The sequence below is a fragment of the Pinus tabuliformis genome, chromosome Q (assembly GCF_031772625.1).
Source record: "Pinus tabuliformis cultivar Carrire ecotype Pingquan chromosome Q, CPIR1, whole genome shotgun sequence".
Taxonomy (NCBI): Eukaryota; Viridiplantae; Streptophyta; class Pinopsida; order Pinales; family Pinaceae; genus Pinus; species Pinus tabuliformis.
The window spans coordinates 735807915-735834551 of record NC_142296.1 but is presented as its reverse complement, the minus strand read 5'-3'; the positions used below and the strand labels follow the sequence as shown (position 1 = coordinate 735834551).

Below are 26637 nucleotides of genomic sequence, written 5' to 3'. Positions count from 1 at the left end.
GAGAGAGGAACACAAAATTCTTTCACCGCACCACCATTCAAAGAAGAATGCACAACAACATCTCACAAATTCAGAATCAGCAAGGAGAAAGGATGGAACAACACGAGGATATTGAAAGAGAAATACTACAGCATTTCAAAAGCGTTCATCAGGAACCACAAATCAACAGACAACCAACAATAGAAAGGATTCTCCAACATATCCCTAAAATTATCACGGAAGAACATAATCAATTACTCCTTAGACGGTTACTCTATTGGAAGTTGAAATAGCAATGAATCAACTCAAAGAGGGGAAAGCTCCTGGACCAGATGGATTTACCTCCAACTTCTTTCATAAATTCTGGGATCTCATCAAAGTGGATGTTTGGCAGGTTGTGGAAGAATCTAGAACTTTGCATTGGATGCTTCCATCTCTAAATGCCACCTTTATTGCACTCATACCTAAAGAAGAGCATTCTATGACTCCGGACAAATTTAGGCCAATAGCTCTCTGCAATGTTATCTACAAAGTCATATCCAAAGTCATAGCCTCCTGCCTGAAACCGTTGCTTCCCCTACTAATATCGCCAGAACAATCGAGATACGTAGAAGGATGGCAAATTATTGACGGCATCATCCTCACTCATGAGATCATCCATTCTTTAAAGCACAGAAAAAAGCAGGTATGCTTCTCAAAATTGATCTCTCAAAAGCTTTTGACAAATTAAGCTGGATTTACATGCAAAGAATGCTTACTGCCTTTGGTTTCTCTCCTACCTGGGTCAGATGGGTTATGAGTATGGTCTCCTCTACTTTTTTCTCCATTTTAGTAAATGGTATTCCCTCTCGTCCTTTCCACCCCTCAAGAGGCATTCGCCAAGGAGACCCTCTATCTCCCTTTCTTTTTGTGTTAATGGCTGAAGGGCTAGGACGTCTAATAAAGAATTCTCTTCATACTCAGCAGATCAGAGGCATCTCTATCCATGAATCCCCAGCCATCACTCATCAACAATTTGTAGATGACAACATGCTATTTGGGCACCCTTCAGTTCAAGAAGCTTTTAAATTCAAATCTCTGCTTGATGAATACTCAGAAGCTTCTGGAGCCAGCATCAATACTGCAAAATCCCAAATTTTCTTTTTTCACACCCCCCCATCCACTCAATCCTCTATATCTCGCATCCTTGGATTCTCTAAAGCCTCTCTTCCCTCAAAGTATTTAGGCGCCCTATTGACTGAATCAGCTATTAAACATGCCTCATGGCATTTGCTCCTCGAAAAGCTTGAAGCCCACCTTTCCTCCTGGACCTATAGAGCCCTTAATATGGCCAGTCGTATGGTGTTGGTTAAGGTCGTTTTACAATCGATGCCTCTTTATCTTTTCTCTATGTTAGCAGCACCAAAATGGGTGCTTAAAAGAATCAAAAACTTGCAACGTAACTTTCTATGGGGATCCTCAGGCCAAAATAGAAAATGGGCATTGGTTAAATGGACGATTGTTTGCCTTCCTAAAAAATATGGAGGGGCGGGTCTCCGTGATCCTCAACATAGCAATGTTGTTATGGGAGCAAGGATATGGTGGAAATGGCTATCAGCGCCACACACACCTTGGGCAACACTATGGACTGCCAAATATGCAAATAACAGGCCACCAGACGAATTAATCAGACTTCTTCCCACTGAAAAGGGATCACTAATCTGGAATGCAGCAAAACAACATAGCAACATGATACAGAAGCACAGTTTTTGGGAAATCAGAGAGGCAATAATGCTAGGTTCTGGGTGGACTCCTGGCAACAAAGACCACGGCTCAGCAATTTATTTAAACCTCCACATACAGAGGATTGGGAAACACAACAGGAGGAAACAGTCAATCAGCATTGGACTCCAGGCCTCAATCAAGGATATAGGCAATGGCTAAATGCGGCACAAATAATTCAACAAGGAACAAAGCAAATCCATAATGAGCTTGACACAGAACTCATGAACAGGAAAATCCAATTCTCAGACAAGAAGGATATCCTGCGATGGGGATACACACCACGTGGGACTTTCACTACAAAGGAGGTGTACAATCTCTTGATTGGTTATCAGGATGGAAAAGACCCAATGTGGGACAAAATCTGGTCTCCGGTCATTTGGCCCAAAATCTCAATGTTTCTATGGCTGCTATGTCAAAAAAGGATTCTCACCTGGGACAATCTAAGGAAGAAAAGCTTCCATGGGCCCTCTCGATGCCCCAATTGTAACCAACAGGAAGAGACAATCCAGCATCTCATGGACACATGCCATCTTGCCAATAAACTATGGGAAAAAATTGAATTCAGATGTCAAAAGAGGGGCAGAGTAACAGAGGATATCACAAACACCATTAGAAACTAGACAATCGAGCCTTACAAGAGCAGGTTGCTAAACTCTCTATGGAAAATTATTCCAGGCCTACTTGTATGGACTTTATGGAAAGAAAGAAACAGGCGCATTTTTAAGAATCAATGTACTCCTCTAGATATCATATGGCATAATTTTTGCAACAATCTATAGGAGACCTTGGCCCTTCAAAATTGGCATGAAGAGGACTTACCTACCCTTCCTCAGGAGAAGAACATATGGGAGAATTGGCATCTTTGTATTTCCCAGACCCACGAGCACTCTAGCAACATCTCTCAAAATTCCAATGCTCCAAGTCAATGGCAACCTCCTTCCCAAGGAATGATACAATTAAATTTTGATGGAGCCTCTAAAGGCAACCCAGGTAAGGCAGGCTATGGAGGAATCTTCAGGGATTATGAAGGCACACCTCTCTTGATTTTCTATGGATCAATAGGATGGGACACAAACAACTCAGTGGAATTAGAAGGACTATGGCAGGGACTGTGCTTAGCTCAGAAGCATGGTTTTTTTCCTATAATAATTGAAGGAGACTCACAAATCCTTATCACCATAGTCAATCACATCCTGCAAGGTACACATGCCCACAAGGTAGCCAGCAGCTGGAGATTAGCGGCACATTTAGAGCTCATTGAAAAATGGCTCTTAACCAATAGAGCAATCACATTCCAACATATCAAAAGGGAAGGCAATAAAGTGGCGGATCTCCTGGAAAATCTAGGGGTGGATAGTGATCGAGTTCTAAACGTTGGCTCGCTTGACATTTTAAATGACAGCTCTCATTTACAGGAATGCATCAATCTGGTGCAGAGAGATGCAGAACTCCCAGATGTGGGTGATTAATAGCGCTAGTACAACGCAGCTCATCCGGGCTGGCAAGTGGCGTGGCCACATGGCCACCCACGCTGCAACCAAGACGCCCACCGCCACAATTAATGGTGTTTTAATGCTGTCTGAAAGTGGAAAAAATTTAATGCTGGGTGAAGGCCGAGGATACCTCACTCTGATCCATAAGATGGAGAATTCGGATCGCCTTCCCCCCATTCTGCCTCCTCTAGCCTGTAACTGCCTCCCTGCTGCTGTAGAGCCGAGCTCTCGAATGACTACGGGGAGAAGGTGCCAGATCCTCTGTTGCATTGAAATGGTCGAAGGTGCCCACTTCTCGCACAACCTGTTCTGTTGTTTCAGAGCTACTGCTTCGGCCCTGAATTCTGCTTCTGGTAATCGAATTCCCCACTCTCCTGCCTCCACGAGCCATTCCATCCCTCCTCCTGCTCCTCCAAGCACCCGTCGAACCAATACTTACCAGGAAAATATGCCTCGTTTGCGGCACAGGATGAGATGTAGAAGGGGTAGCAGTAGAGGCAGAGCCACTCGCCCTCCCTCGTTGTCCCTCTCTGACTCTACTCCTACGGATTCCTCCTCGCCCTCATCTGCTGCTCACCGCAGTGGCCGGGGGCATGCCCAGATGGCTGGCTATAGGCGTGATGAGGAAGCCCAACAACCTTCTGATGACTCTGTCCCGACGATGAATCCCTGCCATTCTACCCAGTTCCAGTTTCGGTGCACTTTGGAGCACCCGTGTATTATTGCTACCATTTTTGTTGCCTTCAGAGAGGAGCCACAGAGCACTGTCATCCCGGCACGCATCATTCAGGACAGGACCGCACCAGCAGGCGAAAAACTCATGGTAGCAGCTCAGGGACTCGCAGAACTCATGGTGAAGCTCTGAACCAGACGGACGCAGCTCAGGTACACAACACTCCAGGCGGCAATGCGAAGATGGAAGCCACGACGAGCACTCTAGGCGACAATGCGAAGATGGAAGCCACGACGAGCGGACAACAGCAAGACGAAGAAGATATGGATGCCTACAGGTGTCTCATTGTGGAGGAACCTCTGCCACCTGCTGACACCTAGCAGGCCAAGGTCTTTTTTCAGGTTTTTTAGTCACCCGGTCACCATCTTAGGGGTACTTTTTGAAGTTTTTTTTGTTGTAATTGCTGTCAATTGGGGTCAATTTTGTTTGTTTGGTTCAAAAAACTCTTCTACAAGGTTATTATAGGCTGGTTCCCCTGCGTGGGCAGCTCATACAGTGAATTTTGGACTGGTTTCCCCTTGAGGGCAGTCTTTTTTCAGTTACTGTCTGTTAAAACATGGTAAAATCTGAGACAGGTTCTGCAGAGGCCGGTGCCTCCATGTATTATTATTTTTTGTTCCATTAATAGATTTAGTCTTATTTAGAAAAAAAAAACAATCATCTAGAAGTTATAATCTTCATCAACCACGTCCACAAGTTAGTAACATACAACATATTGAGTCTCATGATTCATCAAGATTAAAATTTCAAGCTTTCAAAATTCAATATATAACATTTATCATCATTGATCACCAAAGTTGTACTTGTAAGCTAAGTGTAACCATTACAACAAATAATATCTAACATGAAATGAAATGATATAAAATGAAATGAAATGAAACAACTTTCAACTTTCATGAAGCATCATATTCATAATTCATTACTAATGAATTATAATAGCCAACTTCAAACTTCAAGCTTAAATTGTCATATATTGTTTAAAAAAATATCATAATAAATATGAAAGAGTCAATAGTTATAAAAACTACTAGAAACTAGAAAATACAAGTAAATCTATTATCTATTGCTTAAGCTTGGGCCTCTTGCCACCACGAGAAATGTCTAATTTTTTAGTCTTGTTCGAAAATCAGTATCTTTGTCATTAATATCATCCTCTAAGCATTAATATCCAGAGGCATCTTTGCCATTACCTCTAGATCTGTATAGGGATCTTTGTCATTAATATCACCCTCTAAGCATTAACATAAGATAGAAAAAGCATAGCATGTCAAGTCAAGATTTTGTTTGAGTGATGCGTACATTTTTAGGAGGGTCATGATAAAGGAGTTCGACAACCAATGTAACTAACATCAAGGTACATAGAGCGATTGGTGCTCTTGATTAAATACGAGTTCCATATCCTAATACATGACAAAATTCAATGGAAACATTGCAATCCCCCAATCCTGAAATCCTGAAAAACTGATAAGTCTACTGGATTTTGAATGAAATCTAAAATTCTACTTTCTCCATATGAAATCCAATGAGGTCGGAACCACTCTCAAACATCTTGAGTCATTTCATGGTAATGTTAAAAATTTAAGTAAAAGGAAGGAGAATTCCTTTTACTTTAAGAATTTAACATTACCATGAATCGCATATCAATACTAGGGCCATAGGCTTGATCATTAAGTTGCCCCACTCAAAACTTATTTGTTTTTTTTGAAAAAAAAATCGCAAAAAAGGCTAAACGCTCCCAAAAAGGCAGAGAGCCTTTTTTTTAGGGAGAGCGCTCCGAAGCCGCTCCCACTTAGAGCGGGAATTGGGAGCGGGAGCGACCGGGGGGGGCTCCCCCGCAACCCTGTTGGTGATCACCCCTACAAAAGCAAGCTCCCATAAAACCATGAGTCCTCAAGTAAGCCCACCTAAGGGGTCCCCAGGAACTACAAGGAACCGACCATGGTCCAACCAACACAACAAGATACAGACATTAATACACAGCCCTAGGATGCCTAATACAAAGCCTCACATGGTTGTTACAATGTTTTTGACTTGTGACATTGGGCCTACAATGGTGGTGAAATATGCTGCAAAAAAAATTATAGGTAGCCCTATTGACATGAGAGGTAACAATACAAGTAATTTATAGATGTTATTTGAAATTAGATGAAATTTGTAATACTGCTACCCCTAATTAAGACTTCCACTATATTGTTTTCCAATGATAATGACAACTCCATCAGGACAAAATGAGATGTCATATTTTAGCCCAAAAACTAAGTTGCTAAAATATAAGTGTGAAGGTGTGAAACAGACATAAATAGTACAGTATGTAAATGTGCCCACAAAGGCTTAATCACATGGGAGTCTGTTACAGAAATTATGACTGAGATGGTTGTAATTATAAAGAGGAATTGTGCACTAAGGAGAGAGAAGCACCGTCATAATGGGAAAAAAAGACCGCGTCACCTCCACTTGTACTAACCTATGTGCATTCATTTCTAGATCAGTGCTGTAATAAATGCAGTGCAGTTGTGACAAACATGTAATGTGGCTTCTACAAAGAGCAGGTCAGCTACCTCATCAAGTGCAATACAGTTACATTAACCAAGTGGCACAGCTGCCAAAACTTATAAGTGAGCGGGCCATACTACTACTAAATTTTTGTACTCCTTACAAAAAATTCACTCTTCTTCAATCATGTTGTCCTATAATGTTTTTAGGATGCATTATTGTGTCACCATTTCCATGTTACTTTTTTATGCAGGGTAATTGCATTTTAAGTGCTTAAAGCTGTTATAAATAAATATCATCAGCCAACAAGAACTACGGAATCAGGAGAAATTAGGAGAATCACACTTTTCCAAACATAAGTGTAGCTTCCCAGTTGTATTTTCCTATTCACAGATCCTAATAAAATTTAATCAAGTACATTGTACCTAGTTTAATGCACTATTCAGACATTGATAGCCCACTATTGATAACTTTAATGACTTGACAGCTTTCTTCTTCCAACATGAGGAATATCTAAACATTTACGAATTTTGTTACATGTTCATTGACAGAGGCATCTCACAATTTAATTTTGACCAGAGCCTCTGAAACTTAATAGTATGTCCCAGGATATGTTAGAACTTAGACATGAAACTATGTGGAGATTCTTCGCAAGAATTAACTGAATTTGGCTCAAAAACAATGGTGTAAAATATTGCCAAGAAACTGAGTCATACCTGCTTTTCTTCGTTTTAGATTATTTTCCTTTGAACCATGAACAAAGTCAAGTTCTATTGATGCTTCCATATGCTTGTAAACCAAAGCAATTCGAAAAGATGAATTTGTGTCTGAATTTCTTCCCTGCATGTATTTGAAGCTCAGAACATGTACAGTAGATAATGTGAGAATATGGTCTGTCCCTTATCATTCACATTATAGTATTAACATCAAACAATTAACTTTCCTAAACCATTGAGATGATGCATTACAATTAGAGATGATATATCATATTATCATGACAGCATAGATTCCTACCAGAAATTATAAAATGATATACCAGTAGGTCTTCCAGTGATTTGGTCAGTGACAACTTCAAAGCATCCTTCACAGAAAGACAGCCTGTAACCATAACATCCTTAAACCAGTTTTCTGATCCATATTTTTTTTTTATGTACAGCCTGCTACTCCAAAAGAAGAATCATTAAATTCATTTCTCTGAATCATTTTGCATAGGAAAGCTATCATGACTGCATCCCAGACATATCTCCGAGTCTCAATCCAATGCTCAAGTAAACATAATCACCTAATGACCCAAATCCAAACCTAAAATGCAACTGTAATGCCATGGGTTACATAGCAGTGCATGTTGAATAAGTTTAAATAAAAAGATAAGGTGCAATTCAATTGCAAAGTTTTGTGAATCTTGAATAAAAGAACAAATTATAAAAATGACAATTCTGCACCTGAAAAATATGAGAAAATTGCAAACAAATATCTCAGCTCTCACTTTTTTGGAAATATAAGATGAAAAATGAAAAGCAATACACAACCTTCAGGATATTTTATTGCATTAAAATTGACATCAATGCAAGCACAACCATCAGCAATCATTTTTTTGGAAATATAAGATGAAAAATGAAAAGCAATACACAACCTTCAGGATATTTTATTGCATTAAAATTGATATCAATGCAAGCACAACCATCAGCAATCATCATATAATTTAAACAAAAGATTGGTCAAGCACATTTGGTTTATGAAAAAGAGATACCAAAATCTTAATATTGCAACTAATGAAGTTGAACATTGCCTTCTCACCTTGATTCATGGAACCAAATTCAAGATTCATGCAACTAGAAGGTGAAGTGGCAAACATATGACTTGAAGGGGCATGAACCAGAACAATGTAGGATGAACCTTCTTTTTCAAAGAAAGTAAGTGAAAGAATATCTGTGGACTGTTGCATGTCATCTCCTCATCAAAACCATAGCCAGTTGAATCAGATGAAATAAATTTACAGGTTCCAAAGAGATTGAAACAGTATGTAGCAGACAATTCATCACTTAAGTATTTTGAGCTAAGAAAATAAGAGGAGATCCTAGGCATTTAGCAGCTGTCCCATTGACCCTTCTAAACAAAGCGATTGAATACAGTGGCAGTGAGCGAAAGAATGTGCACCTCTGGTGTAAGATAAGAAAACAAAACAAACATTGAACATCCCTGTAAATTGTAATACTCTAACTAGAGAAATACAGTGAATATCATCAACATGAACTAACTACAGCAATAAAATAGGGCATGCAAATCTGAAACTCCACACATGCAAATTTAGTTAGAACACCATTTAGCAGAAATAACAGAGCTGAGCCATTTTATTAGATTTTCAATGAAAATATGGTACAAAATGAAGTGGAATGAGTGCACCTAGACTTGCTAAAGCAAGCATGCAAGTCTGTTGTGAACATGAAGGAATCTGCATGCTGAAATGAGCTCACTGGCTGTACGCTCTGTTCAGAAATTTCTGCTGCTGCTGCTTGAGACAAACTGTGATTTGGGGCCTCAAAACCACTCCAAAAATTCTGAAAAATTAAGACTGGGCTCTTCAGTCCCAAAACAACCAAACCCAGAAATATTTTGGGCTAGTTCTGACCTCCCAGAATTACCCAAAATTGTGCAAATTTCCCGGCTCCCTGGCTCTACGTCCCACCCAGAAAATTGCTGCAACTCTGCTCCAAGTCCTCCCTCATATGGCTGGACAATTTCCTGAAGAATATCTCCGGAATAGAGAGTGAAATTCCTGCCACTCTCCAGCACGAATCCAGCTCCAATTCTGCTCTGCAATTTCACCCAGAAATAACCCCTGCGCAGGAACTAGAAGAGACAATTTTGGCCCTCAAAGGATCAGCAATCTCCAGCTCTGCAATTCTCCAAGATGACTCGTCCTTCTTCAAGGAAATTCCCTGCAAATTTCTCAAGTGTAGCTCCCCGGAAATCTCCTCCTCCTAGCACCACGAATTTCTGCTACTGCGTCCTCCCAGTAACACGCACTGGCTGAACAAATGGTGAAATGAGCTCCCAATAGCTGGTGTTTGGCCCTCCTCTCAGCTCCAAATTCTCTCTTAGGGTGACACTTTTGGTTCACCGAAACAGAGTTGGGATTTCCGCTTGGAAATCCCTGTGCTAAGCAGCAGCTTAGCGCCAGTTGATTTGGCTAAACAGCTCAAGCAAACTCGAAAACTGAAAATGAACAATCAAGGAACCCCCAAAATGAGTTTGCTTCTCCTATTTATAATTGTTGCCCCTTCTCTTCCTTGTGGGCCCGCTAGTTCGAACTCCTTGTGCCTTCCTCTTCTTGTGGTTCGAATTCCTCCTAAGGGTTCGATTTCCCTCTTTGGGTGGCCCCCACAACCCAGCGAATTTTTAATTTTTCACTTTCTCCTAAGTTGGCCTTCCTCCTTTTGCAAAAATTAATTCAAGCCTTCAGACCCCCTTTTTCCTAAGTCCAATCACCAAAAATGTTTATCAACTGCCAAAATTGCAAAATTGGGAATTCTCCTTTAACAAAATTAATTGTTGGAGACATGACAGTCCTCCCCTCCCAAATGTTGTTTGTCCTCAAGCAACTGCAATGTTGGGTGCTGCAAAATCTGCTCTCCCTCCCAAGTGGCATCCTCCTCAAGTAAGTCCTTTCATCTGACAAGGAACTCCCTGATTGTCCTATTCCTGAGCTTTCTTTTCCTCTCCTATAAAATAGCCTCCGGCACCAAAACCAAGTGCCCCTCATCATCCATGCGTTGTAACTATCCCCTGTTGTCCCAAGGCCTTTTTCAAGCAGGACACATGAAATACAATGTGCACCTTGCTCCCTGGTGGGAGCTCCAACCCATAAGCTACCTCCTACCCTCTGGATCACCCTCTATGGCCCATAAAAACGGGGCTTGAGCTTTTTAGCCCCCTTCTACTTCAGCGTGGATTGCTTGTATGGTTGAACTCCAGTGTTGCACGAAACCCCCCCCCCCCCGGCGGATCAAAGCCCGGATTCGCAACCTATACGGATTTGTGGGCGATCCGGCCCCGGAACCATGGCTCTGAAATCTGGAACTGCGGATCAGGGCAAAAAACAATTCTGTGACTGTGGGAACAGTTCGGCTTGATCCGTGGTTCTATAAGCCTGAGTTGCCACTCCTGGGCCAGATCACCTCATGGATCTACCACGAATCGAAGCAGAGTCTGGGCGAGCATCCAGAGTGATTCCGTGGGCTGTTGGCCGGTTCCGCTGGGCAAACCCACAATATTCATTTTTTTTTAAATTGTGGTTGGGGTAGGTTTAGCTTGGGTTAGGGAAAAGAATGAGGGGAATAAAACTCCTTTTCTCCTCTCATTTCCTCACACTTGTGTTTTTGGAGTGCTTGGAGAAGAGAGACTTGAGGAGAGCTTGGAGGAGTGAAGAAGGAGGAGCTAGGAGCAGTGAAGGAGGAGGAACTTGGAGGAGTAAAGAAGGGCTTCCATCTACAAGAGCTAAAGAGGTAAGTGCAAACCCCAAACTCTCTCATTTTTATGTCATTGTTTTTTGTTTTTTTTCTCCTCCCTTTCCTACTCTTTCCCATTTTTTCTTCTTTCTCATTTAATTGCAGGTTGTCCACCACCTATATTCATATTCCAAGATGGTGTTCTTTTGGCTTTTATGTATTATTCCACTTTTGGTTTTCATGATGGCAAGGGAGAGTAGGAATAAAAGGGAAGATGAACAAGAGGATAGGGGTCTCCATATGAGTGACCCAATGTATGATGAGGAGGAAGCGTTTGAAGAGGAAGGGAATGAACTTGAAGAAAACATTGAAACACTAGAGGGGAAAGTTGAATTGACACCCTTGTGGAAGTATGTGACCAAACTTGAAGGTGGAAAAGGTGGTGGAAGCTACAAGTTTGTGTGCCCTCATGGTTGTCATGGAGGAAAACTATACAATGGTTCATATACCCATGTGAGGAGGCATCTTTGTGGGGTGTTGGATAGTGATGAAAAAAATGGTGTCGTGGGGATACAAATTTGCCCAAATGTTTCAACTGAACAAAGACGAAAAAACATCCAAATAGAGGAGGTTGCACAATAGAAAAACAAAAACAAAAAACTCAGTCTGAATCAAATGCAACCTCTAGATTTGGTAGCTCATCTCCTCATGGTACTTTTGCAACCTCTAGAGGTAGAAGAACAATAGGGGATTTCCGTAATGTTGGGAGGGATGATGTGGATGGATGATAGTTCAATTTCTTTGTGTTTGCGATGTACCATTCAATGTGCTTCGCTCTCCCTATTGGCATGATATTGTTAAGGCCATCAATGAAGCCCCAAAAGGATACAAGAGCCCCAACTATGAGAAAGCTAGAACAGTGTTATTAAACAGAGAAAAAGCAAAGGTTGAAAGAGCTTTGACACGTTTTACAAATGAGTGGGTGGATTGTGGGGTATGCATTGTGTTAAATGGGTGTACAAATATTAGAAACCAACATTTGATAAATGTTCTTGGTGTTTCTGCTAGTGGTGCAGTATTTATTACATGTCATGACTCCTTACCAGTGCAACTTTCCAAAACATTGCAAATCTCTATTGCAATCAATCAAAGATGTTGGTCCTAATAATGTGGTTCAAATGATCACTGATAATGCAGCAAATTGTAAGGCAACAGGAAAAGTTATTGAGCGTACTCATCCACACATCTTTTGGTCTGGGTGCTTGGTGCACACATTGAACCTTGTGAAGCATAAAGAATGTAGATCGATTAATGAACTTTACAAGAGAGGGAAGCAACTCATTAAATTTATCACAGTGCATATAAGAGTAAAATACTTTTATGGCACTTACTCTGTAATGACCCACCTATAATTACAAACAGAATGTGAATATTAACATGCATATGGGACATCCATATGATAGCTACGTATGCATGAACTGCATGTAGTGCACTAGTATATATACTGGCTAATATTAGGGAAAGTCTAAATTTAAGTTGATGAATTGAGTATCGAAATAAATTCCTAAATAAACATATTGAGTGGAGCCCTGATATATGAACCACCCTTACATACCTACATATATATGATTAATCCTTTAAATCAAAATATATATATATATATATATATATGAATGATAAAGGTAATGAGATATATACTAATTCTACTTAATTTTATATTTAATTAAAGTAAATAAAATTATTTATTTAGACATTAAATAGAGCAATTTGTTTAAAATCTATAAATAAAATAATTTAGTTACATTAGAAATTAAATATAATAAAATATTATTAAATCTTAAACTAAATAAATAAACCATTTATTAGATTCATTTCAACCGCCTCTATCCAAAAACAAAGAAGGGTCGAGAATATTGTGGAGGTGACAACGAAGAGGAATGAGGAAACGGTGGAAGGAGGCTGACAGCGAGGAGATTGAGAGATGGTGGAGTTAAGCATATAAGCAATGGGATGAGATGAAAAAAAGGGGAGGATTTTGGGGGCGAGTCTTGCAGAGAGGGACAAGAATTTCTAATAGAGTCAGATATTGAGCCTGATTATTCTTGGAAATTTGGGCACGGGGGCCACAAGATTTGTCTTCTAGATCTGGAGACCATACAGGTAGACCTTGGATAGCCTGGGAGGTAAAGGACAGTTTGGTAACTGCATTAGCGGGAACAACAACACCTTCAACCGATTACTAGGTATTCTCCTGAAATTTAAATTCTTCTTTAAAATTTCAGTTACTGTCTGGTTAAAGTTTCAAAAATAGGGCTTTACACTATTTGGTTAACATTATGCAGTTACAAGTTTTAGAATAAGTTCTCTGGTTAAATTGCCCAATTCGGGCTTTACATACTCCAAGTCACAGTTGCTTAAACTTATAAAAACAAGATTTGCAAGTTATTACCTCATCTTTAGACGCCTAGTGAAGGTGCGACAAGCTTTAACTAATGTAGTGAGCTTTGAATCATGGGAGGAAATTAACACTAATAGAGATGGTGCTAATATAGCCAAGGGCACTATTCTTGACATGTTATTTTGGTCACAGATTAAATATGTTTTGCAATTCACCAAACCAATTTATTACATGATCAAGTTTCCAGATTCAGATCGGCCAATAATTGGGGAGGTGTATGAGCAAATGGATAGCATGGGGCAGATTAAAGACATTGCTTAGACTAGAGACATCACCTTGTACAATTATATTCGTGCAGAGGTGGAAAAACGATGGGATATGCTAAACTTTCCATTGCATGCCTTAGCATATGTTCTAACACCTAAATACTATACACCATGGTACGGAAACAGTTGAGCAACTATACGCTTAGCACTAGTCCATTTGGGAGCATGCATGCAATTAGAGATCGAGAGACTTTTTCTTCTCTTGAGTGATGCACATGCATGGAGGTGCTACTCCACTTCTACAAACTTTGGCATTGCGGGTGCTATCACAGGTGGTAAACACTTCTTCTGCATAGAGGTGTTGGAGCTCTTATTCTTTCATCCACAGTGTTAAAAGGAACAAGTTAAATTTAGACCGAGCAGAGAGCTTGGTTTATGTTCACTACAACTTGCGATTGTTGTCCCGTTACTGTGATGAGGCAAAGACTAATGAAGACCTTAAGGTTTGGGGCAAAAATCCAGAGGAGCCCAATTTGGAGGATGGAGTGTTGAGATTAGAGCAATTAGAGGATGCTCTTATCCAGGATGATGATGATCGAGTTGTGATGCCACCCCCATCTGGTCCCTTGGTTCCCAGGTTCCATGCTTCAACAGCAACAGCAACAGCTTCGTTTTCATCAATTTCAGTGCCACAACTTCCACAACCAACATCTTCTTCATTTCCACCACGTGGAGGCCCGCGTACTGTTCGTGGTGGAAGGAGAAGAGATTAGTAGATATATTCAAAATTTACTACTTTTGTCATAGATTAGGCTTGTAGGCTTGTTGTGAATTGGAACTTTTTTGTCTTACTCTTCCTAGTTCAGTGTGTACTTGAGTCTTGGTGGTGGCGAAGTGGCTTATTTTGTAAACATTATTATTTGAATTTTGGACATGACTATTGTTGACAGTTACTCACTTACTAGATAAGTTACTTGAATATCTTCTAAATGTTTTATGCTTTATAATATGCTTAAAAATTTGATGTATGTTTGTAATTGCTAGAATCTAGATGGTTGATGCCCGAATATTTAATCATTGATGTACAATGGAATCATGGATGCCATATTTATCTTGATTTATGTAAAAATATATATGTTTTCATGTCTTCTACAACTAATTTGGTATTTGGGATATTATTTTTGCATATAAATGCAAATAAATATAAATATATATATATAGTAGACGCTTCACTTCCCAAATTTTTGGGAAATGATGCTTCCGCGTCCTTGCTTCCAAAAAAGTCCCTGCTTCGTGCAACGTTGCTAAGGTCTAAAGAAAACCAGGTCCCCCACCTCAAAATGTCACCCAACTCTACCCCTGTTTGCATACAACTTCTGTTGGTTTTGAGCAACCTGCAAATTATCCTTGAGGGCTCTAAGGATATCGTGACTTTCTTGTATCCAATCCTTGGTGCCTAAGGCCCTGCTGTCTCCAAAGATCATATCAGCAAAAGTCAGGGCATCATAACCATATAAAAAACGAAAGGATGACATACCTATGGACATATGATGAGTGGTGTTGTAGCAATACTCCCTGAGGTGCAGCCAGTTCACCCACGCTCTCTATTTCCTAGTCACATAGCTGCGCAAGTAGCCCTCCAGCCACTCATTCACGCTCTCCATATGTCTGTTTGTCTAGGGATGGTAGCTTGTGTTGATTGTAAGCTTTGTACCCACAAGGCGAAATAGCTCCTGCCAAAATCCTCCCATGAATCTATTGTCTCGGACACTAACAATTATACTAAGAAGCCCATGCAGCCTAAACACCTCCCAAAAAAAAAACTCGGCCACTTGTGAGGCCAAATATATGGCTGGAATGGCGAAAAAGTGGGTGAATTTTGTCAATTTGTCTACCACCACATATATGCAATCTCGGCCTTGAACTGTGGGCAACCCAATAATGAAGTCCATCGATATGCTCTCCCATTTTCTCACGAGAATAGGGAGAGGTTGTAGTAGACCAGATGGATGAGTGTGCTCTCCCTTGTTCATTTGGGAAACATCGCACTCCCTGATATGCCTCAGAACATCCTCCTTAAGACCCCACCAAGTGAAACGCTCCCTAAGAGTCTTGTATGTCTTGTAGAACCCTTGGTGCCCTGCCAATGGTGAATTATGAGCTTCGCGCAAGATATTCTTCCTCGATTGTGAGCCTGGCACCAAGTAAATCATGTCCTCTTAGTAAATAACCTCATCCATCACCCGGTACCTGTCATCCCTATGAGTACCATCCAATATCTCGCATGCTAGTCGAACCTTGGAGTACTCCAATAATAGTTGCGCCTTCTAATCTTGCGTGATATCCATCAATGAGAGTGTCGCGGGCCTCTGTGATAGTCCATCAGCCACTATGTTCTGCTTGCCCTTGTTGTTTTTCACGATACTGGAGTTGTTGAAATTTGATGACTAAAAATTTTCCTGCAATCCCAACCCGGTTTTAATTTCACCTTATCACTCTCATTCAGTTAAATGCCCTTTCCCATAAACATACATTCAACATATAGAATTCTGGAAATGAAATTTTCAGATTAAAACACATGGGACTGTCAACACATGCTGAAAATAAATATGGACATAAACAGACCAGCAACACACATAAAAATACACACAGATTTTTGGTCAACTTAGACCCAGGCAAAACCCCTTCAATCTTCTCCGGGGAAAACCTGTTAGAGAGCTCTTCAAATTTATTTATCTTTCAAGTTCAGGAAAAATACATTTGCAAACAAAACAAAACAGCAAAATACAACTTATCTCTTCAGTCCAAAACGCCTTGAAAACTATGCGCACTTTGCCTCGATTTTCGTGCCCACTTGAAGCCGAAAATATGTACTGTACAGATAAGGACTGTACAGACTTGTTAAAATTGGCAACTAGGGCCAAACTCCACATGGGTCATCTTATTTATGATAGTTGATATTTTTCTTGGATTCCTCTCTCCGAGAGGTATAGGATTGATCTAAAGATCATCCGATTCTGACATGTACAAATGAAGTTATGAATTTATTTTCATTATGGTCAAATTGTCAAGGTCGGCCAGCAAACTTATGTAGGCTCAGAAGCCCAACAGTCATGTCTATTCATCCTCAACGTTGCATATAAATAGAAGGTGACTTAGCCTCATTTGGATACACTCATCTTCACACTTCTCTCTCTCTCTCCTCATTGATTGGGTACAGATTTCTGAGCCTCTCTCTCCCCACACATCCGAAATTTCAGAAGAGCGAAATTTCAATAGGCCTAAATTTTAGGAGGCCGAAATTTCAGAGGACCGAATTTCTGGATAGTTTGACCAATAGTTGACCAACGTTGACTGCAGCTAGGGTTGACCGCAGGTGGGTTGTTTAACTAGACTTTGACTGGGTTGAATTTGACTGTTTTGAGGGTTGTTTTATCTTGTTGTTTGGAGGTTGAAGTTGACTGAAGTTGACCGATTTGCTGAGGGTCAAATCTGCCATGTTGACTTTTCTGGTTAGGGCTCTTTTGTTGTTGTTATAAATTATCAGATTCGTAAATTGTACTATCTCTCTCTATTGAACTATTGAAGACTAAAAGAAGATTTGATCAAGGGTTTACCCACATTGGGGTTTGTACCTGGTTGGTGCCACATCTTGTGTCCTCTTGCCTTAGCTTGTCTTCTACTGTTTACGTTTATGTTCTATCTGCATTTTACTATCATGTTGATGTGATTGCTAATCTGGATATTGATACTGGGCTAACTAAGAAATTTAAGTAAAATTGCTCTAAAGCATAGAACATACCATTGTTGCCTAAAATTAACAGGACTATACTATACGGATTTTTCAAAAAAAAAAGAATCAAAAACTTCTCTCAAACGGCATGCAACTCACAAAATTAAATGATGTTCGTATTGTACCTTATGTTGTCTTCTATGCCTCGATTTATGTGCCCAGCTTTGCCCAGAAATCACTCCTTCAGCTTGCTGCAACAAATTTCTCCTTTAGAACTTTTCTCCAGCTCTTAGCCTCCTTTCTCCAATCTGCTCATGAAGAATGAATGCAGTCTCTCTTTTCTTTACCCCCTTTTGTTTCCCTAAACGACTTTTGGGCAACCCTAAGATCTAATGGCTCAGATTCATTTAGATCAAGGGATGAGAATAAATGTGCACTTAATTCTCACTTTCTATTTTTTAACTCATCCATTAAATAAAGTACCCACATTGTACTTTATGTCTAAAGTCACTTTCACTTTATAAAGTCCAGAAATTTCTATAAAATTAGGAGTGTGATCCTTGCCCAAAATCCAGAAAAACTCAGAAAGGAATTTGGTTGGTTTAGACTTTGGAAATTCGACCCCCTCTTGGAGCCCAGCTTCAGCTACAACTGCCAAACTCAACCTGCTGGAATCTACCTGTAAATCCTCCAGGAAATGGACCCAAAGTGTTAGGCTGACCTCCGCTATCAATCCCCTAACTTCTCAGATGGGCTTCTGACCTATGTCACCTGCTCCTTAGCTCCAGGAAATTGTTGGACTAAACCTCTGCGCTGTCCCCAAGCCCAGTAATTCGAACTGCTGGGATGTTGACTATGCTGGCTCTGAAAATCACAAAAAAGGTTGGCCCTTTGTTGCTCTCCCAATCCTCTAACTCTCCCAGCAAATGCTTGATCACGGATAGCTCCAAACTCCCCCCTGCGTATTCTCCAGCAAGCCAGCAATACGCACTCCCTGTTGTGGCTGAATGGTAGTGTTGTAACATACTCCCGGAACTCCTGAAATACTTATGGAACTGCCTGTCTAGGGCGGGCATAGATGATCCCCTGAAGTAGAGGTTGAATCTCTCGCTTGAGAGATTCAAGGCTAAACAGTCGGTTTATTCAGCTAAACAACAAAGCGAACAGTCAAGTAATTTTGATTGCAAGGTGTAAGAATGAATCCAAAATGAGAGTTGCTCCCTCCGTATAACTCCTTAGGCCTCCCTAGCCTCATGTGGGCCCCTCCATCCACCTCTTCGACTTTCCCTCCAAGCTATTTGAATGGGCCCATTCGAACTCCCGTGTGGGTGGGCCCCTCCAACCACCTATTTGACTTTCCCTCCAAGCTATTCGAATGGGCCAATTCGAACTCCCATGTGGGTGGCCCCCACATTCCACTAGCAACCAAATAAAGTCGAATTGCCTAAGTCCATATGTCGAAAATGATGTGTTCTCTTCCTTAGCCAAAATTGTGCAAACTTGTGTAGCAGCACCATGTTACAAATGTATTTGAGAAGGGACATGACATAATACGTCGTCTGGCACTCCTTAGATCTTGGTCCCTTGTCTGGATATGTGGCAGTTTGAGTAGGCCTGCAAACTAGCCCTTGGCCTCCCACACCATGCCACCTCAAACCTCAGCTCCTACCTGCAATCAAACAAGACTTTGGCTCCTTGTTTATGAAGGAATCATGTACCAAACAAGCCCAGACTCTACCTCAAACAACTCAAACCTTACTGCAGATCATCTTGGCTCCCAAATAGCCATGAAGATGCTCAACTAGCCCTCTTCTTCTTCACTATAATCTACCTTCTAATCTGTGGCCCAACAGAGATCTCTTTCTCCTTATGTGAGCTCCTTTGGTGCTCAAGGATTGAGCCAAATAACCTCACACAAGTCCTCTCTTTATATTTTCTTCTAGGGCAATGTCTAGCCCAACAAGGAGTCACCTCATGTCAACGCCAACCTGACTTCTCTAGACAATCTGCCCACAGTTTACTTTAAAAATTAATATCTGAAGTTCTACAACTCGAATTTCGATGATTTTCGATGCCTCTGGTTGCTCTTGAAATCCTCTATCGTCTCCATCACTTATATCATCAAATCTCATCACAAATTCACTCCCACATGCTTGGGTGCAAATCCCATAGGCTTGGGTTCTAAGCCCACAAGCCATACTTGTGTGCCCATTCCTTCAAAACCCACTAGCCTAGGGTTTGGAGTACCTCCCAAGCTACAAATCTCAACGGCCCTTGACATACTCAATCTTGAAGTCATATGCTTGGTTCTTGCTGACCCATTTTCACTGCCTCTCTTGAACATTTTGTTGCTCCAAGAAAAATTGAAGATTGTTGTGGTTAGTCATCACCTTGAACCTGTTCCCCACCAAGTATTGTCGAAACTTGGCCAAAAAATGCATAACTGCCAACATCTCCTTGTCATAAATGGAGTACAATCTCTCATGTGGCTACAATTTTCAATTCTCAAATGTTATAGGGTTGCCTCCCTGTGTCAGAATTGCTCTAACGCCCTCTCCAGATGCATCGCACTCTAGAACAAATAACTGTGAAAAAACAGGTAGGGCCAAAATAGCACAACTACTCATCACCCTCTTGAGGCACTCAAAAGCCTTCTGTGCAGCCTCTGTCCACTTGAATGCCCCTTTCTTCGTCAAATCCGTGACGGGTGTTGATAGCTAGGAAAATGCCTTCAGAAACCATCCGTAATATGTGCAAATGCCCAAGAATCCCCATAACTTTGTCACATTCCTGGGCGTATGCCAATCCAGGAATGGCCTAATCTTCTCCTGATGTACCCGTACTCCATCCTCACCAATCACTTGTCCAAGGAATAACATCTTTGTCAATCCAAACTCGCACTTGGACATTTTAGCATATAATTGTTTCTCCTCCAGTATACACAGTACCTCCTCCAAGTGTTGGAGGTGCTCCTCCCATGTCCTGTTGTATATCAAGATGTCGTCGAAGAAAACCAAAACATACCGTCGCAACTGCTTGTGGAACATGTGGTTCATGTAGGACTGGAACGTCGTTGGTGCGTTGGTAGCCCAAAGGGCATCACCAAGAACTTGAAGTGTTCGTAGTGGCAACAGAAGGCAATCTTCAGGATGTCCTACTACCTCACCTGAATATGGTGGTATCCCGAGCGCAAATCTTTCTTAGAGAAGTACTTGGCTCCTCTAATCTCATCCATGAACTCATCGATACGCGAGATCGAGTACCTGTTCTTCAAGGTCTTCTTGTTTAGGGCCTTGTAGTCTATGCACATGCAAACGGTCCCATCCTTCTTCTTCACCAACACAACCGAAGAAGCGAAGGGACTAGAACTAAGCCTAATGTGCCCCAATCTCAGCAAGTCCTATCTCGCCCTCCCGATCTCATCCCGGTATGCCTTGGGATGTCTATAGGGAGTGGCAATTAATACATGCCCTCCTCCAGCTCTATGGTGTGCTCAAATCCTCTATCCAATGGACGACTTGGAGGAATCTCTCCAAATATTGTCTGATGCTTCTCCAAGAGAGCCAATATATCTGGATGTGTTAGTTGTGATGGAGTCCCTGTCTCTGAAATCCGTAGCTCCACAGCCCACGCTATGTCCCCATGTCTCAAATCAGCCTCCATCTTGTGTGTTGATATTGTTTGAGGTGGGTAAGGGTGCATGCCTCTCAACACCACTAGCTTCCCATCCGAGTCTATGAACTCCATCTCTAGTTTCCTCCAGTTCATGGTGACACACCGAAGAGAATACAGCTACTGAACTCCCATCACTACATTGGTTTTTGGAACGACCACCAAGAAGAAGTGATTTGTCACTGAGTAATTACCCATGGTCACCATCATGTTGGGAACATATCTCGTACATTGCATTGTCCTATCCACTAGCACCAGTACTGAAAATCCCTCAAAGGCCTCTGTCTGAATGCCTCTCTCAACCAGTTGCGCATCAATAAAATTGTGGGTAGCCCCATTATCCACCAACACTGATACTCACTTTGTCAAATATTTTGGGACTCCCCAAAGTGTAGCAATGACCCCTTTAGTGGGTAAGAATGCTCCCCCACTAGCTAGGGGTGGTGGGCCACCTCCTATTGTGCCCTAAGACCCACAATCTCTTGCATCTACCTCGTACTCTACATCCTCCTCCTCTGGCACACCATCTAAAAATACCTCTATGTAGTGGGCCTTTACCTTAGTACACCAATGCCCTGGTGCCCACGACTCTTGACAAGTGAAACACAAATTCCTCCTCCGAAGGCCCCTCCTAATCTCATCATCCAACTATCCTCTCCTTTTCCACTCCTTTTGAGGAGGTCTTCTGTCTTTTCACTTCTGAGGGAAAGTGGGTCTAGTAGTTGCTGGAGCTCTAATCTTCAACACAGCATCTAGCATGTCCCGATCTCGGCTAATGGCATCCTGCAATGATACTGGCCTATATGCTTGCACCCAACCTCTCAATGGCTTAGCCAACCCCTCAATAAATAGCGTAATCAACCTCACCTTGGAAATGTCTGAGACCATCACTGCAAGTATCTGAAACTCGGCTATATAAGCCTTTGAGTTCCCTATCTACTTCAGGTTAGCCAACTCCCTGAAGTGCAGCTCTGGGTCTTTCCTGTCAAACCTCTCCACTAGCCTACAAGTGAACTTGGTTTAAGAGGTAATGCAGGCATGTCGTAGTGTAATTAGCCCATGATACCACCACTCCTACGCATCTGCCCCCAGATGTAGCATGGCAAATCTGATGGCATCAGTCTCCCTCATTGGGTTCAGATTAAGACAGGTATCTAATTTCTTAACCCATTCTCTTGCTGAACTCCTGGCCGACCCATCATAACTGGGTAGTGTCACCTTCCCTGCCAACCTCTGATTATCCCACCTCTGATACTGTTGCCCTCTTCTGGATGAAGTTCCAGCCCCACTGTACTTCTCCTTCAGATGGCAATAATCTGCAAAAGTGAGAGTACTCCTGACTCTGGGGTTTAACACCTCATACTCATCAATCCCACTAGCGAAGGACCTAATCAGCTTGGTGAAGACATCAACCCCTCTCTCACGCTTTGGCTCCTCAGGGAAGCGTGGCATGGTCAGTCTATTGGTCTGGCCATATGTGAGTGGGTTGTTCGTTTGTGCGTGGGTGTACATGGCTCCCCTCTCCTGTACAAGAGCCACCCTCTCCCTCATTGGCTCCTCTGTGGGGTCCTCCATGCATATTCTGCAATTGCAGATCCATTATTTGCCTCATCATCCCCATCATCTATTGATTCGACGTCACTAGCTCCTCCAATAATGGGTCACGCCCACCCTGTCTTGGTTTCTCATCACCATTGTCCCCCATGAAGCCTTTAACGTTCTTAAACTATGTATCTGAGAAATGCTTGGGCTCATCCTCTCTACCACAACCCCTTCCTCTACCTCTACCTCTACCTCTAGGGCTGTAAATTGCTCCACCAAACAGCCCTGTCATCACATGCTCTTGAGCCCACAGCTGGCCAAGAACATGTGCTGATACCACTGTAATATTCTAACTAGAGAAATAAAGTGAATATCAACAACATGAACTAGATACAACAATAAAATAGGGCATGCAAATCTGAAACTCCACACATGCAAATTTAATCAAAACACCATTTAGCAGAAATAACAGAGCTGAGCCATTTTATTAGAATTTTCAATGTAAATCTAGTACAAAATGAAGTGTAATGAGTGCCCCTAGACTTGCTAAAGCAAGCATGCAAAACGCAAGTGAATATGAAGGACTCTCCATGTTGAAATGAGCTCACTAGTTGTACGCACTGCTCAAAAAAAATTGTTGTTGTTGCTTGAGGCAAACTGTGATTTGGGGCCTCAAAACCATTCCAAAAATTTTGCAAAATTAGGACTAGGCTCCTCAATCCCAAACCAAACAAACCCATAAATTTTGGGCTAGTTCTAACCTCCTGGAATTACCCAATTTTGTGCGAATTTCTTGGTTACCTGGCTCTACGTCCCACCCAGAAAATTGTTGCAACTTTGCTCCCAGTCCTCCCTCAAATGGCTGCAAAATTTCTTGAAGAATATCTCTAGAATAGAGTGTGAAATCTATGCCACTCTCCAGCACAAACTCTACTGCAATTTTTCTCTGCAATTTTAACCAGAAATGACCTCTGTGCAAACCCTAGGAGAGACAACTTCGGCCCTCACAAGATCAGTAATCTCCAGCTCTACAACTCTCCAAGATGACTCATCCTTCCTCAAGGAAATTCCCTACAAATTTTTCAAGTGTAGCTCCCCAGAAATTTCCTCCTCCTAGCACCACGAATTTCTGCTACTGCGTCCTCCCAGTAACACGCACTGGCTGAACAAATCGTGAAATGAACTCCCAAGAGCTAGAATGTGGCACTCTTCTCAGCTCCAAATTCTCTCTTAGGGTGACAATTTTCGTTCACCGAAACAGAGTTGGGATTTTCTGCTTGGAAATCCCTGTGCTAAGCAGCACCAATTGGCTTGGCTAAACAGCTCAAGCAAACTCTAGAACTGAAAATGCACAATCAAGGAACCCCCAAAATGAGTTTGCTTCTGCTATTTATAATTGTTGCCCCTTCTCTTCCTTGTGGGCCCACCAGTATGAAATCCTTGTGCCTTCCTCTTCTTGTGATTCAAATTTATCCTAAGGGTTCGATTTCCCTCTTTGGGTGGCGCCCACAACCCACCAACTTTATAGTTTTTCACTTTCTCCTAAGTTGGCCTTCCTCCTTTTGCAAAAGTTAATTTAAGCCTCCAAACCCCTTTTTTCCTAAGCCCAATCGCCAAAAATGTTTATCAATTGCCAAAATTGCAAAATTGTGAATTCCCCTTTAACAATCTTAATTGTTGGGGACATGACAATCCAATGTAGAACAAATAAACAATCACTAAAGCAATAAAGATTTTGCATGAACGGGAAAACTAATAAATTCTAAACATAGATGTGTAGAATCTACTTCTTCAATTATATAATCAGTGTTGCCTTACAAATTTAAAATTTTGCATCTACCCACATTTCCACATGATTCTTACTTACGAATAAGTTCACTAGTGTTAAATTGTTCTCCATGAGCTTTTGCTCTACTTTTCTACTGAACAGATCCTTCCTTTGATGTTCACTTAACCTAATCAAGCTATGTTACCAGATATTTCTCCAAATTCCTTCAATACTAGATATTCAACAAAAGTGTTTTAAAATGTCCCAATCAACAACAAAAATGCTATGACGGGAGGTCTCTTATGCAAAAAGTGTTTGAAAATCAAAGTAGTTATATTAGGGTTTGATTCTCCTTTCTTGATAATTGCTTGTGAGTGTGTTGGCTTCTTTTCCTTCTTTATTATCTTATATTTCATCAAGCAATTATCATATTATGTGCGTATGAAGATCACAAAACAAGAGACACAAGATGTAGGGACATGCCAAGGCAAAACCCCCCTCAAGGGGAAAACCCAGTCAAGATAATTCTCCCTTTCAAAAGTATTCTTTGAGACTCTTCACCCTAGACATAGACCAGACCTTCCATCCACACAAAGTCAGCCTCCCAAATCTTCGACCCGTTCCAGCAACTTCGACTAGGCAACAACTTTCGTCAACATGCAGCTTCCGGCAACAGCAAAACTTGGAGGACTTTGATCTCCCAAATCAAGGCACGAAACAGAGAGAAAGAGAGACACCAAAAGTTCGATTTTCTTCTTCTCCTTAGACTTCACTAAACTAGCACTTCCTTCGACTTCCCGGCAATAGACTTCGCACTTCTCCAGCTACTCTTGAGATAACTAACTAGCTTGAGATGTGATGCTCCAAATGACTTCGACTAGCTTGTATTTAAAGGCTTCTTGTGGGTCGAATAAGGGTCCTTACGCTGACATGATCTCTTCTAAGCCGACATGGTGTGGAGGATATATAAATCATATTTGACTCAATACTTAACATTTTTACATGATTTAAAAGCCCAAGAAGGGTCTCTTTGAATGTACAATGACTCTATAAACTAAATATTAATCTTAGGAGTCCACAATAGGGACTTTCACTAATATAATGATGACGCAAGCATGAAACCCGTGCTTTAATAAGTCATTGTTACAATAATAATAATAATAATAAAACTTTATTCTTTTGACAAGTACATTACATGATCACTCAAGTACATTAATGAAGACCGAACATAGTTATATTTTCCAACACTCCTTCTTAACTAGGTAGGTATTCATAATGTACAAATACAATGGAAGATCTCAATCTATATAAAACAATGAAGAACTTTAGGCACCACGATGCCATGGACTAGATTCCTGACCAGGAAAATCTATCCATTGGTCTCTCAACAATTTAGGCATTGCAATGCCCCAGACTAGATTCCTGACCAGGGCAATCTATCCAAGTGGGAATAAGGTGGACTCAAGCTTTCAGCCTCTCTAGGTACCATCAGGCTTACTTGCTAACCACCAACCTAGGGACCTAGGTGCATATCCATGGTCAGAGCTCAATGACCCATGCCACCCTTCCCTACTTTCGGACCTAGACATCAACACAAATTGCCAGCCAGATGTCCTCACAGGGAATGCTTCACTCGCAAAGCCTCAACAAATCTCTTCCACTTCCTTATCATCAATATAATCAGCGATGTCTACCAAACCCAGCTAGTTTCTCAGATACTCAAACTTCTTATTCAAAAGAGCCTTTGTTAGTATGTTTGCTACCTGTTCATCTGTCGAGACATACTCCAACTTCACGATTCCATCCTGCACCAGGTTCCTAATAAAGTGGAACTTATTATTGACATGTTTCGTCCTCGAAAGAAACACGGGATCTCCAGAGATCTTGATACAACATTTATTGTCACAATTAATCACTGTAGGGCCTATAGACTTCTCGAACAAATCTGTCATAAGCTTCCTTAACCAAGCAACCTCCTTTCCTACTTCACATGCAGCCACATATTCTTCCTCGGCATTACTCAACGCAACGGGATCTTGCTTCCTACTCATCCATGAGATCATAGCAGCTCCCAGACTAAAACATCTTCCGACAGTGCTCCTTCCATCGGTCTAAATGCCACCCCAATCAGAGTTTGTGAAGCCAATTAGCTTGACTTCCTTACTGTCATACTTTAGGCAGTGATGTATAGTGCCACGAAGATACCTCAATGTATGTTTAGCAGTTATCTATTGATCGTGACGGGGCTCCAACTGAAATGACTAAGAATGTTTACTGCAAAACATATATATAGCCTAGTATTTACCAGATACATTAGGGAACCCACCAACTGTCGATAGGAGGTAGGA

The 26637-nt window shown here is 41.3% G+C and overlaps 1 protein-coding gene across 4 annotated transcripts in view; it reads right to left on the bottom strand.

The window, feature by feature from the left end:
• LOC149221640 (Pseudouridine synthase family protein) overlaps positions 1–26637 on the bottom strand; it is a 318019-nt gene that overhangs the window by 219958 nt on the left and 71424 nt on the right. For 3 of the 4 annotated variants that reach the window (XM_089385163.1, XM_089385165.1, XM_089385166.1), the window contains exons 4-5: positions 7499–7622; positions 7179–7302 (exon numbers count right to left, since the gene is read on the bottom strand). In XM_089385163.1, coding sequence (XP_089241289.1) covers positions 7179–7302; positions 7499–7622 — 248 coding nt within the window. The remainder of the gene's footprint in view (positions 1–7178; positions 7303–7498; positions 7623–26637) is intronic. The other variant, XM_089385164.1, reaches the window with a different exon arrangement.